General features: G+C 42.2%; 1 protein-coding gene across 2 annotated transcripts in view; it reads right to left on the reverse strand.

Moving 5' to 3' along the window:
* LOC112220159 (KN motif and ankyrin repeat domain-containing protein 1) overlaps window positions 1-18,595 on the reverse strand; it is a 28,216-nt gene extending 9,621 nt beyond the window's left edge. Inside the window, exons 1-2 of one of the 2 annotated variants that reach the window (XM_024381838.2) lie at window positions 18,304-18,595; window positions 1,055-1,171 (exon numbers count right to left, since the gene is read on the reverse strand). In XM_024381838.2, coding sequence (XP_024237606.1) covers window positions 1,055-1,091 — 37 coding nt within the window. In that variant the 5' untranslated portion in view covers window positions 1,092-1,171; window positions 18,304-18,595. Of the gene's footprint in view, window positions 1-1,054; window positions 1,172-18,095; window positions 18,206-18,303 lie in introns of those variants that run through there. The other variant, XM_024381839.2, reaches the window with a different exon arrangement.
* Window positions 18,596-19,686: the final 1,091 nt, after the last annotated feature.

Raw genomic sequence — 19,686 nt, forward strand, 5'->3', positions numbered from 1 at the left:
AATGACTATTGTTCAATTGTACATGTCCTACCATCAGGACCAGAGGAAAAGAAAGCAGGAAGTTATGTTATGGCTCTTGAATTCATGAAGAAATATTAAACAAAACATTGGGTTGGTTGGTATGAGGAAATGAAAGACAGCAGGCAGGAATGTGGAAATTATCAGATTCCTGAGGGCTTTCCCTGGTATCAAACATAGGGTAGAAATCATGATTCAGTTAAATGTAGAAGACAAAGTTGTCAAACTGTATCATGTAGAACTACTGTTAGTTTGCAATAAAGATTTTGAATGCAATAGGCCTAGACATACCAGTATTTGATTTGTCGTCCGATGACCTAGAACTAAAAGCATTCAATTTGAATCAATTTATTAATTAATTGTCTGAATCAAGATTCTTTAGAGATATTTCTTTACAATATAGATTAAGACATATTTGGCTAACTCTAACCAAGAACATTTGCACGTATGTTTCTCAAATTTGTAAGGCAAATAAAGGAAGATACAAATTCAAGTTACGACAAAGTATTTTTTCAAATTTAACAGTACTGAGTGGCATCAGCCTTACCTAAATGTTACACATAATTTTCAATCCAGTAGGCCTACATGGTATTGTTGTCCTTGGTTCTCTCCTCCCTGTATTAAGATTGTTGCCTCTCCTAACTTTTCTGACAATACCCTATCCTCTCCAGTCTCTCCAATGAGGCAAAATGAGATCGGCCAAGAGTAGACTATACCAACACAGAATGGAACGTCATTGGCTGACAGAACCCTCCAATCAGTAAGCCTCTCTACTTAGACTGGACCAACTGAACTCTATAATTACTGTGCAAGTAATTATATTGCCCAACCATTTTCTTGGCATTCATTCTATAAACTCGCTCCTTTTACAAATATTTTAGCTGCTCACTTACCTAAGGATATTGACTAACTATGCATATCAGAATTTGGGTTATCAGTAGTTTACTGTCCTTCACAGCGTTACGACTCCTTCACAACCTCAGTGAATGACTAGGACACCACTTAGGTAAGGACAGAAACAACAATTGTACAATACCTTGGCCATTTCTGTAAATGTGTGTGTCTTGAGCCATTGGTACAGTTGATCCTTATGGCAAAGAAATGGTTCTGAGTCCATCCATGTGTGAAGTCCAGCTCAAGGCCTAATGTGCATCTTAGACAGAAATATCAGACAGAAATATCTTATAACATCTTGGAATAATATAAAGCATATCTTCTCCTTTTCTCACACACACACACACACACACACACACACACACACACACAATAACAGATAAACAGTGCTTACATATATGTAACTAAATACCAAATGAGACATACTGTATGAGGGATAATTCTGCAGAGACAACAAAGCTCAACACTGATCCTTAGAATCAAACAGTTCTTACTGCACTAGTATGCTTTTGTCACCCGCATTATAAGTATAAGCATTATAAGCATTACAGTATTATATATACTGTATCCCTTTTCCTGTAAAGAAGAAGCACCCAGTCTGATTAAGACAGACCATTGTCTTCTTTAGAGAGTAATGTCATTTCATTGAAGGAACATTTCTACTATGAAGGGGTTCTCTTATAAAAAGGCTATTCCTCACAGCAAGTCTCTATGCAGTGCACTACTTTTGACCAGAGTAGTACACTACATATAAGGAATAGGGTGCTATTTGGGACACACGACAAGAGTTCTGTCCTATGAACCTGCTCTTTCTCACACCTTTCTAATCCAGCCAATTCCTACTGTCAACTTCTGACACTGTCCAGGTACATATGTAGTGCTGCAAACAACAGTAGTGTCAACTCAATACATAATGGTGTTCAACTTCTATTTCTATGGGTGGACTCTGAACACACACTGACTTAGGACTGTGAGGAATGCATGCAGCCTAGCACTTAATCAGCACATGCCAATCTGAAGCAGGTAAGGAGGGACATGTTTGGCATTGGGACTTGTGAACTACACTTCACAACTTTAAAATTAAAAGTATGTCAAATTCTGTCAGGCTGCTCGAAGTCCTTATGATCCCATTCAAATCACTGCACCGTTTATGTATGGGGTGAAGCTGGCAGGGAGGGTTGATTTTGGTTGGAAACGCTCCGCTCTGCCCCATAAAAAGCTCTCTATTTGAGGACTCTGGTTAGGACTGCTAGGTGGTGGTGAGAAGCCACCATTGGCTTCAGCTCAGAGCCAAGGCAGAACAGATGCAGCAGCAGCCTGCCTCGACCCAAGCTAACCCTGCACTGCCATCTGTAGGGCTTGGAGAAGAACATGTTTGGTAAGAGCTGAGCAGAATTGGCAACATTTGATTTGGCCAATCATGAAAATTAGAAAAGAAATACATTCAAGCCCAAATCAGACCCAAATGGCCTGAAGAACACACTCATTAACAGCTTATATTATATTTAGAGGTTATATATTATATTTAGAGGTTCACTGGTCCTGCCATTGTTGGGTGAAGAGGCAGAATTTGGATATATGGCTGTTTGTACTGGGTCCATTTCTTAAAGACATCCTCTTGGATGAAGTCAGTGAATGCAATTTGGTTCAGATTTTCCTCGGCAGACAACTGGGAGTTTGGGACATTTAACACTAAGTAGCCACAGAAAAACTCACAAGCATGCCAGAGGTCAATTATGGATTTGTCTGCTTGTGTGAGAAGGAAGCTGGCTGTGTAACTTCAGGAGAGAAGAAAGAACAAACTTGGTGTTATATATTTCATTATAAACTGAGTAGTTTGGGTCCTGGATGCTGATTGGCTATTACAGCATTTCAGCCGTGTGTCAAATCAAAATCTAATTTGTCACGTGCCGAATACAACAGGTGCAGACCTCACCATGAAATGGTTACTTACAAGCCCTTATCCAACAATGCAGTTCAAAAAATAGAGTTAAGAAAATATTTACAAAACAAACTAAAGTAAAAAAATAAATAATAATAAGGCTAAATACAGGGGGTACCGGTACTGAGTCAATGTGCTGGGGTAAAGGTTAGTGGAGGTCATTTGTACATGTAGGTAGGGGTAAAATGACTATGCATAGATAATAAACAGCGAGCAGCGGATTAAAGGTTCCAATACCGCTTGCCGTGCGGTAGCAGAGAGAACAGTCTATGACTTGGGTGACTGGAGTCTTTGAAAATGTTTTGGGCCTTCCTCTGACATCGCCTAGTATATTAGGTACTGGATGAAAGGAAGCTTGGCCCCAGTGGTGTACTGGGCCGTACGCACTAGCCTCTGTAGCGCCTTATGTTCGGATGCTGAGCAGTTGCCATACCAGGTGGTGTTGCAACCGGTCAGGATGCTCTCGATGGTGAAGCTATATAACGTTGAGGATCTGGGGAACAATTTCAAATCTTTTCAGTCTCCTAAGGGGGAAAATGTGTTGTCCTGCCTTATTCATGACTGTCTTGGTGTGTTTGGACAATGATAGTTCGTTGGTGATGTGGACATCAAGGAACTGGAAATCTCGACCTGCTCCACTACAGCCCCGTCGATGTTAATAGGGGCCTGTTCGGCCCTCCTTTTCTTGTCGTCCACAATTATCTCCTTTGTTTTGCTTATGTTGAGGGAGAGGTTGTTGTCCTGGCACCATAGTGCCAGGTCTCTGGCCTCCTCCCTATAGGCTGTCTCATTGTCGGTGATCAGGCCTACCACTGTTGTGATGTCCGCAAACTTAATGATGGTGTTGGAGTTGTGCTTGGCCACGCAGTCGTGGGTGAACAGGGAGTACAGGAGGGGACTAAGCACGCACCCCTGAGGGGCCCCAGTGCTGAGGATCAGCGCGGCAGATGTTGCCTAGCCTTACCACCTGGGGGCGGCACGTCAGTAAATCCAGAATCCAGTTGCAGAGGGATGTGTTTAGTCCCAGGGTCCTCAGCTTAGTAATGAGCTTTGTGGGATGGTGTTGAAAGCTGAGCATTTTATTAGTCGTATGTACAGGATACACTGTCCAACGAAATGCTCACTTGCAGGTTCCTTCAACAATGGAACAATAAGAAATAATAAAAGATAAGAATTTAAGTAAATGGTTCAGTAGAATACAATATAGCTCACACACATACACACACAGTACCAGTCAAACGTTTAGACAATTACTGTTTCAAGGGTTTTTATTTATGTTTACTATTTTCTACATTGTAAAATAATAGTGAAGACATCAAAACTATGAAATAACAAATGGAATCATGTAGTAATGAAAAAAAGTTACATTTTAGATTCTTGAAAGAAGCCACCCATTGCCTTTTTATTTTTTTATTTTTTTTATTTCACCAGGTAGGCTAGTTGAGAACAAGTTCTCATTTACAACTGCGACCTGGCCAAGATAAAGCATAGCAGTGTGAACAGACAACACAGATTTACACATGGAGTAAACAATTAACAAGTCAATAACACATTAGAAAAAAAAGGGGAGTCTATATACATTGTGTGCAAAAGGCATGAGGTAGGCGAATAATTACAATTTTACAGATTAACACTGGAGTGAAAAATTATCAGATGGTCATGTACAGGTAGAGATATTGGTGTGCAAAAGAGCAGAAAAGTAAATAAATAAAAACAGTATGGGGATGAGGTAGGTAAAAATGGGTGGGCTATTTACCGATAGACTATGTACAGCTGCAGCGATCGGTTAGCTGCTCAGATAGCAGATGTTTGAAGTTGGTGAGGGAGATAAAAGTCTCCAACTTCAGCCTTGATGACAGCTTTGCACAAACTTGGAAATATCTCAACCAGCTTCACCTGGAATGCTTTCCAACAGTCTCGAAGGAGTTCCCACATATGCTGAGCACTTGTTGGCTGATTTTCCTTCACTCTGTGGTCCAACTCATCCCAAACCATCTCAAATGGGTTGAGTTTGGGTGATTGTGGAGGCCATGTCATCTGATGCAGCACTTCACCACTCTCCTTCTTGGTCAAATAGCCCTTACACAGCCTGTTGGTGTGCTGGGTCATTGTCCTGTTGAAAAACAAATGATAGTGAGACTAAGCGCAAACCAGATGGGATGGCAAAATGCTGTGGTAGGCATGCCGTTTAAGTGTGCCTGGAATTCTAAATAAATCACTGACATTGTCAACAGCAAAGCACCATCACACCATCTCCATGCTTCACGGTGGGAACCACACATGCAGAGATGATCCATTAGAACCAAAAATAATCTCACATTTGGACTCATCAGACCAAAGGACAGATTTCCACCGGTCTAGTGTCCATTGCTCGTGTTTCTTGGTCCAAGCAAGTCTCTTCTTATTATTGGTTTCTTTGCAGCAATTTGACCATGAAGGCCTGATTCACGCAGTCTCCTCTGAACAGTTGATGTTGAGGGGTGTCTGTTACTTGAACTCTGTGAAGCATTTATTTGGCCTGCAATCTCAGGTTGCAAATAACTCTAATGAACTTATCCTCTGCAGCAGAGGTAACTCTGGGTCTTCCTTTCCTGTGGTGGTCCTCATGAGCCAGTTTCATTATAGTGCACAATGGTTTTTGCGACTGCGCTTGAAGAAACTTTCAGAGTTCTTGAAATGTTTCGTATTGACTGACCTTCATGTCTTAAAGTAATGATGGACTGTCATTTCTCTTTGGTCTTTTACCAAATAGGGCTATCTTCTGTATACCACCCCTATCTGGTCACAACACAACTGATTGGCTCAAAAGCATTAAGAAGGAAATAAATTCCACAAATTAACTTTTAAACAAGCCCCACCTGCTAATTGAAATGCATTCCAGGTGACTACCTCATGAAGCTGGTTGAGAGAATACCAAGAGTGTGCAAAGCTGTCATCAACGCAAAAGGTGGCTACTTAGTGTTAAACATATACTTTGGTTTGCTTAACCCTTTTTCGGTTACTACATGATTCCATGTGTTATTTCAGGTAGAATGGCGCCGGAGGGGATGGCTTACATTTTACGTGCTCCAACTGTGCTATTTTGTCATTTTATTTCACATTGTTTGTAACTTATTTTATACAGAATGTTGCTGTTACCGTCTCTTCTGACCGAAAATAACTTCTGGACATCAGAACAGCGATTACTCACCTCGAACTGGAAGAAGATTTGTACTTTAACGAGTCCAACGCGAAGGATATACTGCTTTCTTGGGAACGGGCCCAAATCCCTATCATTTGCATTGTTGGGTTCTGAGAATATTAAATATACTTATTCATGTCACTGAAGGAGAGTGGGTGATGTATAACGTTTACATTATGTCAGGATATGTTATTGTTAGCCATCAGGGATCCTATGGGAGGGATCTTCTGGGTGGAGAAGAGACACAGTCTGGTACCAGGCACCATGACAGCCGTGAGTTGGGGAGGAGTGAGCACTTTGGGGTAGAGGTCAGGTAAGATGAAGTGAGGAAGAACAGATATCACTAAGGTTCTGTCTAGCAACAGAAATGCATTGGCTGTTCAGATGTGTAGGAGGAGACTCAGCCTAGGAGGAACAGTTAAATATCCGTGCTTGTGTGAAAATGTCTGTGTCTAAAGCAGCTGTATTGATTCTCTTGGAAGAATAAACTTGGTTAAGCTTTCATAGTGTCCGTTGAGTTTTTTTTACTCTGAGAATTAGAACATAACAGCGTGAAGAAAAGATGGAGAAAATGGGGCGGAGATCTGGCTGCCTTCTGAGAATTCGTAGGAGAGTGAGTAAACCCCCACTGCCATCCGTTCTATTGGCCAACGTGCAATCATTGGAAAATAAAATGAATGACCTACGATCAAGATTATACTACCAACGGGACATTAAAAACTGTAATATCTTATGTTTCACCGAGTCGTAGCAGAAAGACGACATGGATAATATAGAGCTGGCGGGATTTTCCATGCACCGACAGGACAGAAGAGCTACGTCTGGTAAGACGAGGGGCGGGGGTGTGTATCTACAGTGCCTTGCAAAAGTATTCGGCCCCCTTGAACTTTGCGACCTTTGGACACATTTCAGGCTTCAAACATAAAGATATAAAACTGTATTTTTTTGTGAAGAATCAACAACAAGTGGGACACAATCATGAAGTGGAACGACATTTATTGGATATTTCAAACTTTTTTAACAAATCAAAAACTGAAAAATTGGGCGTGCAAAATTATTCAGCCCCCTTAAGTTAATACTTTGTAGCGCCACCTTTTGCTGCGATTACAGCTGTAAGTCGCTTGGGGTATGTCTCTATCAGTTTTGCACATCGAGAGACTGAAATTTTTTCCCATTCCTCCTTGCAAAACAGCTCGAGCTCAGTGAGGTTGGATGGAGAGCATTTGTGAACAGCAGTTCAGTTCTTTCCACAGATTCTCGATTGGATTCAGGTCTGGACTTTGACTTGGCCATTCTAACACCTGGATATGTTTATTTTTGAACCATTCCATTGTAGATTTTGCTTTATGTTTTGGATCATTGTCTTGCTGGAAGACAAATTTCCGTCCCAGTCTCAGGTCTTTTGCAGACTCCATTAGGTTTTCTTCCAGAATGGTCCTGTATTTGGCTCCATCCATCTTCCCATCAATTTTAACCATCTCCCCTGTCCCTGCTGCCACCACCATGTTTGACAGTGGGGATGGTGTGTTCAGGGTGATGATTTGATTTGATTTGTTTTTTGATTTGTTAAAAAAGTTTGAAATATCCAATGAATGTCGTTCCACTTCATGATTGTGTCCCACTTGTTGTTGATTCTTCACAAAAAAATACAGTTTTATATCTTTATGTTTGAAGCCTGAAATGTGGCAAAAGGTCGCAAAGTTCAAGGGGGCCGAATACTTTCGCAAGGCACTGTATTTGTCAATAACAGCTGGTGCACATTGTTTAATATTAACGATGTCTTGAAGTATTGCTTCCCTGTGGTAGAGTACCTTATGATAAGCTGTAGACCACACTACCAAGAGAGTTCTCAGCGATATTATTTGCAGCCGTCTATTTACCACCACAAACCGATGCTGGCACTAAGACCACACTCAACCAGCTGTATAAGGCCATAAGCAAACAAAAAAATGCTCATCCAGAAGCAGAGCTTCTGGGACATTAAATCAAATTTTCCCTAATTTCTACCTCATGTCACATGTGCAACCAGAGGGGGGGGAAAAAAAACACTCTAGACCACCTTTACGCCACACACAGAGATGCATACAAAGCTCTCTGCCGCTGTCCATTTGGCAAATCTGACCATAATTCTATCCTCATGATTCCTGCTTAAAAAAAAACTAAAGCAGGAAGTACCAGTGACTCGCTCAATACGGAAGTGGTCAGAAGATCTGGATGCTACTCTACAGGAATGTTTTGATAGCACAGACTGGAATATATTCCTGGATTCATCAAATCGCATTGAGGAATATACCACCTCAATCATCGGCTTCATCAATAAGTGCATCAACAACGTCGTCCCCACAGTGACCGTACATACATATCCCAACCAAAAGCCATGGATTATAGGCAACATCCACATCGAGCTAAAGGCTAGAGCTGGCGCATTCAAGGAGTGGGACACGAATCCGGACGTTATAAGAAATCCTGCTATGCCCTCAGACAAACCATCAAACAAGCAGGACTTAAACTATTACGGACTAAAGGGAAACCCAGCGGCGAGTTGCCCAGTGCCACGAGCCTACCAGACGAGCAAAATGCCTTTTATGCTCGCTTCGAGGCAAGAAACACTGAATCATGCATGAGAGCACCAGCTGTTCTGGACGACTGTGTGATCACACTTTCGTAGCCGATGTGAGCAAGTTCTTTAAATAGGTCAACATTCACAATGCTGCAGGACCAGGACGTGTACTCAAAGCATGCATGGACCAACTGGCAAGTGTCTTCACTGACATTTTCAACCTCTCCCTGACCGAGTCTACAATACCTACATATTTCAAGCAGACCACCAAAGTCCCTGTGCCCAAGAAAGTGAAGGTAACCTGCCTATATGATTTCCTTCCCCTAGCACTCACGTCAGTAGCCACGGCCATTAACTGGAAGGTTGCTGGATCAAATCCCGAGCTGACAAGGTAAAAATCTGTCGTTCTGTCCCTGTTCCCCAGGCGCCGAAGGTAGCCCCCCGCACCGCTGTGATTCAGAGGGGTTGGGTTAAATGCAGAAGACACATTTAAGTTGGACAACTGACTAGGTATCTCCCTTTCCCATGAAGTGCTTTGAAAGGCTGGTCATGACTCACATCAAGAGCATCCTCCCATATACGCCTAGACCCACTCCAATTCGCATACCACCCCAACAGATGACGCAATATCAAATTGCACACCATACTGCCCTTTCCCATCGGAGAAAGACCATAATGCCCACAAAGCTCATCACTAAGCTAAGGACCCTGGGACTAAACACATCCCTCCGCTACTGGATCCTGGACTTCCTGACGGCCCGCCCGCAGGTGGTAATGGTAGGCAACAACAACTGCCACGCTGGTCCTCAACACTGGGGCCCCTCAGGGGTGTGTGCTTAGTCCCCTGGTTTACTCCCTCTTCAACTCCAACACCATCATTAAGTTTGCTGACGACAACAGTGGTAGGCCTGATCATCAACAACGATGAGACGGCCTATAGAGAGGAGGTCAGAGACCTGGCAGTGTGGTACCAGGAAAACAACCTCTCCATCAATGTGAGCAAGACAAAAGAGCTGATCGTGGATTACAGCAAAATGCGGGCCGAACATCAACGGTGCTGCAGCAGGTCGAGAGTTCCAGTTCCTTGGTGTCCACATCACCAATGAACTATCATCGTCCAAACACACCAAGACAGTCATGAAGAGGGCAACACAACACCTTTTCGCCCTCAGGAGACAAAAGATTTGGCATGGGTCCCCAGATCCTCAAAAGGTTCTACAGCTGCACCATCGAGAGCATCCTGACCGGTTGCATCACCGCCTGGTATCGTAACTGCTCGGCATCTGACCGTAAGGCCCTACAGAGGGTAGTGCGAACGGCCCAGTACATCACAGGGGCCATGCTTCCTGCCATCCAGGACCTATATACACTAGGCGGTGTTAGAGGAAGGCCCAAAACTGTCAAAGACTCCAGTCACCCATGTCATAGACTGTTCTATCCGCTACCGCACGACAAGCGGTATCGGAGCGCTAAGTCTAGGACCTAAAGGCTCCTTAACTGCTTCTACCCCCAACCAATAAGACTGCTGAACAATTAATCAAATGGCCACCGGAAAATGTACATCGACGACCCCCCCCATTTAAAAAAATAATAATATAATAAATACATTTACACTTCTGCTACACGCTGTTTATTATCTATTTACTTCACCCAGACCTGCATGTACAAATTACCTCAACTAACCTGTACTTCCCTGTATATAGTCTCGTTATTGAGTTAGTTTATTTGGTAAATATTTTAACTTTCTCTTGAACTGCAGTGTTAAGGGCTTGTAAGTAAGCATTTCACAGTAATGTCTATACATGTTGTATTCGGCGCATGTGACAAAGTTAGATTTTTTCATAGTTATGTCTTCACTATTATTCTAGAATGTAGAATAGTAAAAAATTAAGAAAAACCCATGAATGTGTAGGTGTGTCCAAACTTCTGACTGGTACTGTATGTGTGTCTGCGTGCGGTAAGGTCCCGAGAGTCAGAGAAGGTGGTCAGTCCAGTTCGTCTTCAGCAGTCTAATGGCTTGTAGATAGAAACGGTCTCTGAACCGGTTGGTATCAGACCTCATGTTCCGATAGCGTCTGCCTGATGTTAAGGGAGTGAACAGCTCGTGGCTGGTGTGTGTGGGTTCCTTGATGTTGCTGTGGGCCTTCCTCAGGCACCGTTTCCAGTAGATGTCCTGGAGGGGTGAGAGCACTGTCCCAGTGATGTACTGGGCCATCTTCACCACCCGCTGGGGGGGCATGAGGTCGTGGACAGAGCAATTCTCGCACTAGGCCATGATGCAACCAGTTAGGATGCTCATGATAGTGCAGCAGTATTATTTGGAGAGAATTTATTCAGTTGCCTTAGGAAGAAGATGCTGTTGCGCCCTCTTGACAATAGTGGTGGTGTTGTTGGTCCATGTCGAGTCCTCAGTGATGTGGACGCAGATTAACTCAAAACTGCTGACTCTCTCTACTGCAGTCCTGTTGATGTTCGTTCCTCTGCAACAATCAACGCTTTTGTTTTTCTGACGTTGAGGGCAAAGTCGTTGTCCTGGCATCTCAATGCCAGTTCACTTACCTCCCCCCTATAGGCTGACTCGTTGTTGTTGGTTATCAGGCCTACAACCTTGGTGTCATCAGCTAACTTGATGATCAAGTTGGTTTTGTGCAAAGCCACGCAGTCGTGTGTGAACAGGAAGCACAGCAGAGGGCAGAGGACACACCCCTGGGGGGTGTTAAGGGTCAGTGTGGATGAGGTGTTGTTGCTAATCCTCACAGCCTGTGGTCTGCCCGTCAGAAAGTCCAGGATCCAGTTCTTGCAGAGGGTGGTGTCCAGACCCAGGCTCTGAGCTTGGTGGGAACAATACTGTTGAATGCTGAACTGTGGGTCGATGAACAGCATTCTCACATAGATGTTTCTCTTGTCCATATGCATTACGGCTATGTGAATAGCAGTGGGAATCTTCCATGGATCTGTTGGAGCGGTAGTCAAATTGGAGTTGTCCACTGTGCCTGCCATGCAAGCCTTGATGTGGGCCATGACCAGCCTCTCGAAGCACTTCATGGGCATGTCACCTTGTTTTTCTTGGACACTGTGATGATGGTCTCCTTGAAGCAGGTGAGAACTACAGCCTGGGACAGGTTGAAGATCTCAAAGAAAATGTCTGCAAGCTGGTCAGAACACTGTGGACACGGCCAGGGATACCATCTGGACCGGCGGCTTTGTGAGTATTCACTTTTGGAGAGTTTCTCACGTCAGCCTTGGAGAGCGAAAGAATCTGGTCGTGCGGAGCAGCAAGAGTCTTCCTGGATGGCTCGTTATTGTCTGCCTCAAAGCATGCATAGAATGTGCTGGGAGGGAGGCTTGGGAGGGCACCACACAGCTGGAACATGAATTCAAGTTTGAGTCTTGACAATATATCACTGGTATGATATATAGATACTTGTTTATTGTTCTATTAATGTTGGCAGCCAGTTTATAATAGCCAATATACCACTGCTAAGGGCTGTATCCAGGCACTCCACTTCTTGTCGTGCAGAAGAACAGCCCTTAGCCATGGTACATTTAAGCAATAAGGTCTGAGGTGGTGTGGTATATCTGCCAATATAGTACAGCTAAGGGGTGTTCTTTGGTACGAGGTGAAACGAAGTTGAAAATAAGTTATAGGGAATGGGATGAAAAGAAGGACGAACAAACTGAAGGAGAGAGGGACAAATGACAGAGGAAAGAGGCGGAGGAAATGGAAGAGAACAAGGATAAGGCTTCATGCTGATATTGTCCTGAGAAAAGACCTCCAGCACCTATTTTATCTTTATCTTTCTCTCCCTCAGCAAGGATGTTCCCATTCAGCACACTGGTTGACATGGAAGCCCTGTTGCCAAGGTGATCCTTCCCTGGCCCAGTCTCTGCTGTGAGGGCAGAAACCTGAGAGGGCCTTTCTCTGAGAGGGCCTTTATAACAGACACTGAGCTGAGGAGGCTGAACAACCAACACCACACACACACCAAGCCTTTAGAACTCTACACAGCACTCTAGGACAGTGGATCCTGAATGTTTCTGAGCTGTGACCCATCTCCAAGTCCTTTTAATTTCCTTGTGACTGAAACCATGTTGAAACTTCCTCACTACAGTCTAATATTTTCCTGTGATCCAAAATGAACAAGCTCCTGATACAGATGGGAGACCTGATTGTCAGAAAGCGTGTAACTATAAACCATGCATATGGTGACTGGATGTCAAAGTCCCAGCCCTGGAAGTAATCCCACTTAAACCTTGCTGAATGCAAAGAGGAATGTTTTCATATTGTTAAAAAAAAATACATTTCTCAAGACTAAATGTCCAATAAAAGACCTACAAAAACCTTCTACCCTATGGTTTCTCAGAAATCTCTAACCAGACCAGTGCATGAATGCTTTGATGTGTGAGAGTATCTCTACTTGGTACAAATTACAACCAGGAACAATTTTGCCAGATCTATTACCTGGATTTGGGGGACTGGTACAGAATAGTCCTATTTCTTAACTTCTCCATCCATCCATCGATCAAGCCTTTTTAGACCATAATAGCCCATCACATCCATCATTTTCAGCCGCTCAGTCCAAACACTACATGAATATGCATGTTTTGCAGTGATGTAGATTGAGGCATGATTCATTGGTCCAATAAAAAACAAAAATAGGAGAATAGCATAATTTGGGAAGAACACATTTGTAAAGTTTCAGGCCAAAGTAAAAACAAAAATGTTTGGTTTGATATTCAGAGATTACTTCGACAGAAGGTCCTAGGATGATATAAACATAGCAAAAAAAGAAACGTCCCTTTTTCAGGACACTGTCTTTCAAAGATAATTCATAAAAATCCAAATAACTTCACAGACCTTCACTGTAAAGGGTTTAAACACGGTTTCCCATGCTTGTTCGATGAACCATAAACAATTAATGAACATGCACCTGTGGAACGGTCTCGAAGACACTAACAGCTTTCAACGGTAGGCAATTAAGGTCATAGTTATGAAAACTTAGGACACTAGAGGCCTTTCTACTGACTCTGAAAAACATCAAAAGAAAGATGCCCAGGGTCCCTGCTCATCTGCATGAACATGCCTTAGGCATGCTGCAAGGAGGCATGAGGACTGCTAATGTGGCTAGGGCAATAAATTGCAATGTCTATGCTGTGAGACGCCTAAGACAGCGCTACAGGGAGACAGGACGGACAGCTGATCGTCCTCGCTGTGGAAGACCACGTGGAACAACACCTGCACAGGATCGGTACATCCAAACATCACACCTGCGGGACAGGTACAGGATGGCACCAACAACTGCCCGAGTTACACAAAGAACGCACAATCCCTCCATCAGTGCTCAGACTGTCCACAATAGGCTGAGAGGAGCTGGACTGAGGGCTTGTAGGCCTGTTGTAAAGCAGGTCCTCACCGGCAACAACTCCGCCTATGGGCACAAACCCACCGTCGCTGGACAAGACAGGACTGGCAAAAAGTGCTCTTCACTGACGAGTTGCGGTTTTGTCTCACAGGGGTGATGGTCGGATTCGCGTTTATCGTCGAAGGAATGAGCGTTACACCGAGGCCGTCATGGTCTGGGGCGGTGTGTTACAGCATCATCGGACTGAGCTTGTTGTCATTGCAGGCAATCTCAATGCTGTACGTTTCAGGGAAGACATCCTCCTCCCTCATGTGGTACCCGTCGTGCAGGCTCATCCTGACATGACACTCCAGCATAACAATGTCACCAGCCATACTGCTCGTTCTGTGCAATATTTCCTACAAGACAGGAATGTCAGTGTTCTGCCATGGCCAGAAAAGAGCCCAGATCTCAATCTCATTGAGCACGTGTGGGATCTGTTGGATCGGAGGGTGAGGGCTAGGGCCATTCCCCTCAGAAATGTCTGGGAACTGCAGGTGCCTTGGTGGAAGAGTGGGGTAAGATCTCACAGCAAGAACTGGCAAAGCTGGTGCAGTCCATGAGGAGATGATGCACTGCAGTACTTAATGCAGCTGGTGGCCACACCAGATACCGACTGTTACTTTTGACCCCCCGCCCTTTGTTCAGGGACACATCTTCAATTTCAATCACATGTCTGTGGAACTTGTTCAATTTATTCTCAGTTGTTGAATCTAGTTATGTTCATAAAAATATTTACACATGTTAAGTTTGCTGAAAATAAACACAGTTGACATTGAGAGAATGTCTTTTTTTGCTGAGTTTACCTAGAATCAGTAACGATAGAGAGCAAAATACAGACGTTTCCCTCCCTTCCCCATGTTTTCAAAAAGTAACTTTAGTTGGTTTCAATGGGTGAAATTATGCACTCCAGGCTAAGGGACCGTCTTAAAAGTGCATCAGCTAAACATTTTTACTTCGAACTATTCAAATTATCTAGAGATCTTAAACTAATTATGTCTTCTCCCACAACAATTACATATTAAAATGTGATCGTTTCATTTTAAAGGATTTTATGTAAAAATATAGCTAAAAAACACAGGCCTATGATATTTATGACTCACCACTTGGATTCGGTCTTATGTAGCAAAAATTATTTTTATTTTTTTACATTAGATAAAAGTAGAGACTCACAGCTACAAAATGGTATATCATACACTGCATGTGAGGAACAATGGGAAACTAATTCTGCTTTGAAAGTTGATCAACTGGTAAATTCACTTTTGAGAAAATCATCTTTGAAAGTTTTGCTATCTAGTGAGGAGCTCTTCTTTGGCTAGATCCATTCAGCATTGTTCACACCCTCTTAAGCTTTAGCCCTACCCATCTTGTTTTGCTCTCAAAGCGCACACTTGACACTCTGGCTGATGATTTGGTTACCCCTGGATAACATGAAAACAGCCTAACCAGCTCTGCTGGCAACAACTTAATTTTGCTTTTTTGCAGACGTTTACTGACACTGGCCATATTCAACGGGTATTGTACACATGTCACTTTAGCTAACAAGCCAGCCAGCTAACTTTAGCTAGTTAAACAACAATGAACAGTGCCAACAAGGCCACAGTGCTGGCAGCTAACCAACCATGTTTAATGTTAGCTAGCTAACATTAGGCTCTAACTAGAACAGCAAACGGCTCTGGGAAACAAATAATAATGTCAGCTAGGGAGCCAGCCAGCTAACGTTAGCTAGCTAACAGTACACTTCAGCTTGAAATGAAACAACTTTCTCTATATCTATATATATATACACATATACACACACACACGTCTCCCTGTCAGGAATGCAAATGCCACAGTTTCCCTTAGTTTGAATATGTAATCCGGAGACAGGTGTAGCCTAGTGGTTAGAGCGTTGGACTAGTAACCGAAAGGTTGCAAGTTCAAATCCCCGAGCTGACAAGGTACAAATCTGTCATTCTGCCCCTGAACAGGCAGTTAACCCACTGTTCCTAGGCTGTCATTGAAAATAAGAATTTGTTCTTAACTGACTTGCCTAGTAAAATTAAAATAAAATATTCCCCATCTCTTTAGCTATCATACATACTCATCTCAGCCAATCATGGCTAGTGGGAAGGTTGCTAACTTTCTGTGACTTAACCAACAAGGCTCGCAATTGAACAATTTTATTCATATTTACAGAAGTTCGTTATTAAGGCACATGAACGTTCACATGTCCGAGAAGGCATTTCTGACAAAAACCGCAATTGATAAATAAATATTTTTTACATTCAAAATGGCTCTCCTGTGAAGTAGTGACTTGCGACATATACCTAGTTTCCTGAATTGGGTCACATTTCTAACTCATACACAACCTACTGTAGCCTACTTGCATGACCTAGATAGCTCAAATCACTTGTAGCAAAGTGACTGATGTCCATAATCCATGATACCCCTATTAGAATTCACATTTTAAAGTAATATGATTGTAAGTAATTATAATGGCTTCCGGTCCACAAACAAATGTGTTCCCTGACCTTTATTATGAAAGCATTTTTTTCTTAGATTTTCTAGAAACATTTCCCCTATTCATAGGTTGCACTTGGTCGCGTCATGCCATTGTTATGAACGTTCTCAAGCCGCCCTCTATCGGCAGCACCGTTGTGGTGCCCTAAAGTGGCGATAAGCCCAGTCGTATCCAAACTGAAAACAAGTATTCTTCCCTGTTTAGTCTAAATATGAAGGAGGTCAGTGGAGTTGACCTAGCATCAAGTTGTACATGTCATTTGGACTGGAAGCTATTGAACATTTGATCTGTATGTCATTTTATTAACCACAGCTGTAATAGGATAAATATTTGTAGAAAATCAAAGGTGGGGAATTATGAAAAAAATAAAAAGGTGTACCTTTAATTTGAGATGTCAAGGAACACACTGCACCAGACCTACCCATCATAAGAAATATGCCTATAAAAATCAGGTAACTGGTGTTAGTATAATTTAATTATGCCAATGTGCTTTCATCAATTGAAAGCCCTTAATCTATTTTATGAGAATTTGTAAGATTTCTTGTTTGCATAAAATAGACGCAGACCAGTCTTTAAATAATAGGTAATAGAATTTATTCTCGGAGCTCGCTACCACTTAAACACATGCATGAGTTTATATACAGATCAGGACGTCATTTCACAGCCTTAACCGAATCCCCTCCTCTCGACCGGGACAAAGTAAGGTGAAAAGTTAATTCTAACTTACTAACACACTCCCAGATAACCTTTGACCCCTCAACATTATCGATCACCACTGAACTGACAGTTTTAATTAACAGAAACCCTAGGAATGCACTCACTGCCTTATCTAAAAACCCCAGAGCTAAGTTTCAGTTGGGTCAACCATAGGCTAACGACCTTATGTGTTTACACAGTCCCCAACCCATTAGTTTCTTCCTAGTTGGAATGGTGTTCATTAACTTTAATTACTCCTTGTCCTGTCACACAATTTCTTCTTATGAACTCATATTGTTAATCAGATATAATATAACAGAGTATAAGTTTACTTACAGTTCCATTTAAAATGATTTGTTCAGTCATATTAATCATAATTTCCTAACACTGGTGAACTGGAATTCTAATGAATGTTCTGTAGCATGGATGAGCGATGTCAGTGACTTCATATTATGTGGTTTTATCCATCTCACATGGATAGGCAGCTTTTGAAAAGTATCCTTGTAAATGGGTCAAATATAGCACAGTAGTTAGAGGTTACTAATAAAAAATGTTAGTCCATTCAGTGACTGGAAGCAGTGTGTGTAATATTCATGTAGGGCTACCCCAGGATGAGAATGCAAAATCTTTTTCTTTTTTTTGCTTTCGTGTAAACGCCGGTATTGCACCTTTACGCCGGTCCCTAAAACACCTGAGCGCTAGAACACAGTATATTGCCTCCTTCGGCTGTTATTAAGGTAATAGTCCTACTATAGGTAAATACAAAGGGTGTACTTTGTCCTCTAGAGTCATCTTATACTAGATATATCACTCATCATCCTAGGACCTCCCGCCGGAGAGCTATTGACGACCGAACTCAGAATATCGAAAGTAAAAACAAATGTACAGCAGTACGTTACCATGAGTGTAGTGGTCGGTTGGGTGCAATAAAACGTTCACAGCATGTTGGCATAGGTCTATATCGAAATCATTTTCCTACAATACGTTTATGTGGCAGACAAATGTTTATATATACAGACAAGAGGTAAAAGTTACTATGAATATTTAAGAACAAAAGTCACAATAATGCATGAACGTCTAAATAATTAGGTAATTAATTCGACTCACCTGGATCAGAGAGTTATGCAAACGTTTAGCATACCATTGTTGAATGAGTGTTTAAAGTAAAAAATAAATTTTTAAAAATCGTGCATACAACTCGTTTTACAACTTCTCGTGAACATTCACGCTACATAATTTACTTTTCATCCAATTTCACTTCCTTTGGCCTTCAGTTTGGTGCGCCACTCATTTATTCTGTCCGATCCAATGTTTCACTATCCACCGGCCCTTTCACTGCCCATGCGCAGAAAGTTGTCAACAAAGCACATCCGAGAGCTGAGCGACGCTCGTGCTTCTGTTGATGGTGAGAATGGGTTGATTCCATATGGATGAAATATTGATGAAGCTTTTTCAAACGCTGACTCAAAACCGCTGGTGACTGGTTCTGAAATGCAAAGTAGCCTACATCCTTTTGGTGTCTATTTACAGATGCGTGACACAATGTGGAACTGTGAGTGAGTTAGGACAACATAGTCTATCATTGTAGGGCAGCGGCACCTAGACACACACACATCATTTAAACACAGGGTTTATCTTGTTTTCTAAGATGTTACAACTATTCTACTTGACAACTTTTAACTTTTTTTGTTTGAGTAGGTGGGTGATGCTATACAGAGTATCAAAACCTCACAGGTAAAGAATGTATTGATTCACATTGATTCATTAATCTGGCTTGCAAATTAGTCAAGAGGCTGAGACAAATCATTTGGAGAGGGACTAGATTTAAACATTCCAAATAATGTTGGCTGTTCTGCGCTGTAATTTTCATACCATGTGACACTGTTTCATGTGAATTCATTTCCTTATAGCATTTTTTCTTTGTGCCTGTACTGTAAGTATGCTCAAGTATCAGTGTTTGTTTCCGCTGTATTCATGTAGTAGAGGTGCTGCGAGAAGTATTTTTCCTCCGCCAACAAGACGATTAAGGAACAGCAAAATCAGACAACCCCAAATGAAAATAGTTTAGGTCAGCTTGTGTTATATGCGAGAGAAGAAAAAAAAACATTAAAAAGTGCTGTTTGAATAGAAATAGTGCTACATAACATAGAACCATATTGCTCAAAACTTCTAACTTTTTTTTGTTTTTCCACAACACTCTAGGATTTGTTGTTGTTGTTGCAACCATATGGATAGCAAAGAACCCTCCCCAAGAAAAGGGTTATTTGTTTGAGTAGAACTAATGCTATATACCAGGAATGGGGTCAATTCCATTTACATTCCAGTCAATTCAGGACGTAGGCCTACACTGAAATAAATATCCTAATTTTCTTCAAAGCTTTTCATTTAGGTAGATTTGGAATAGGTATTTGTTTACTTCCTGAATTTAAATGGAATTGACCCCAACCCTGCTATAGAACACAGGTGGTTGGTGGTACCTTAATTGGGGAG

This window comes from Oncorhynchus tshawytscha, linkage group LG20, assembly GCF_018296145.1.
Source record: "Oncorhynchus tshawytscha isolate Ot180627B linkage group LG20, Otsh_v2.0, whole genome shotgun sequence".
NCBI lineage: Eukaryota > Metazoa > Chordata > Actinopteri > Salmoniformes > Salmonidae > Oncorhynchus > Oncorhynchus tshawytscha.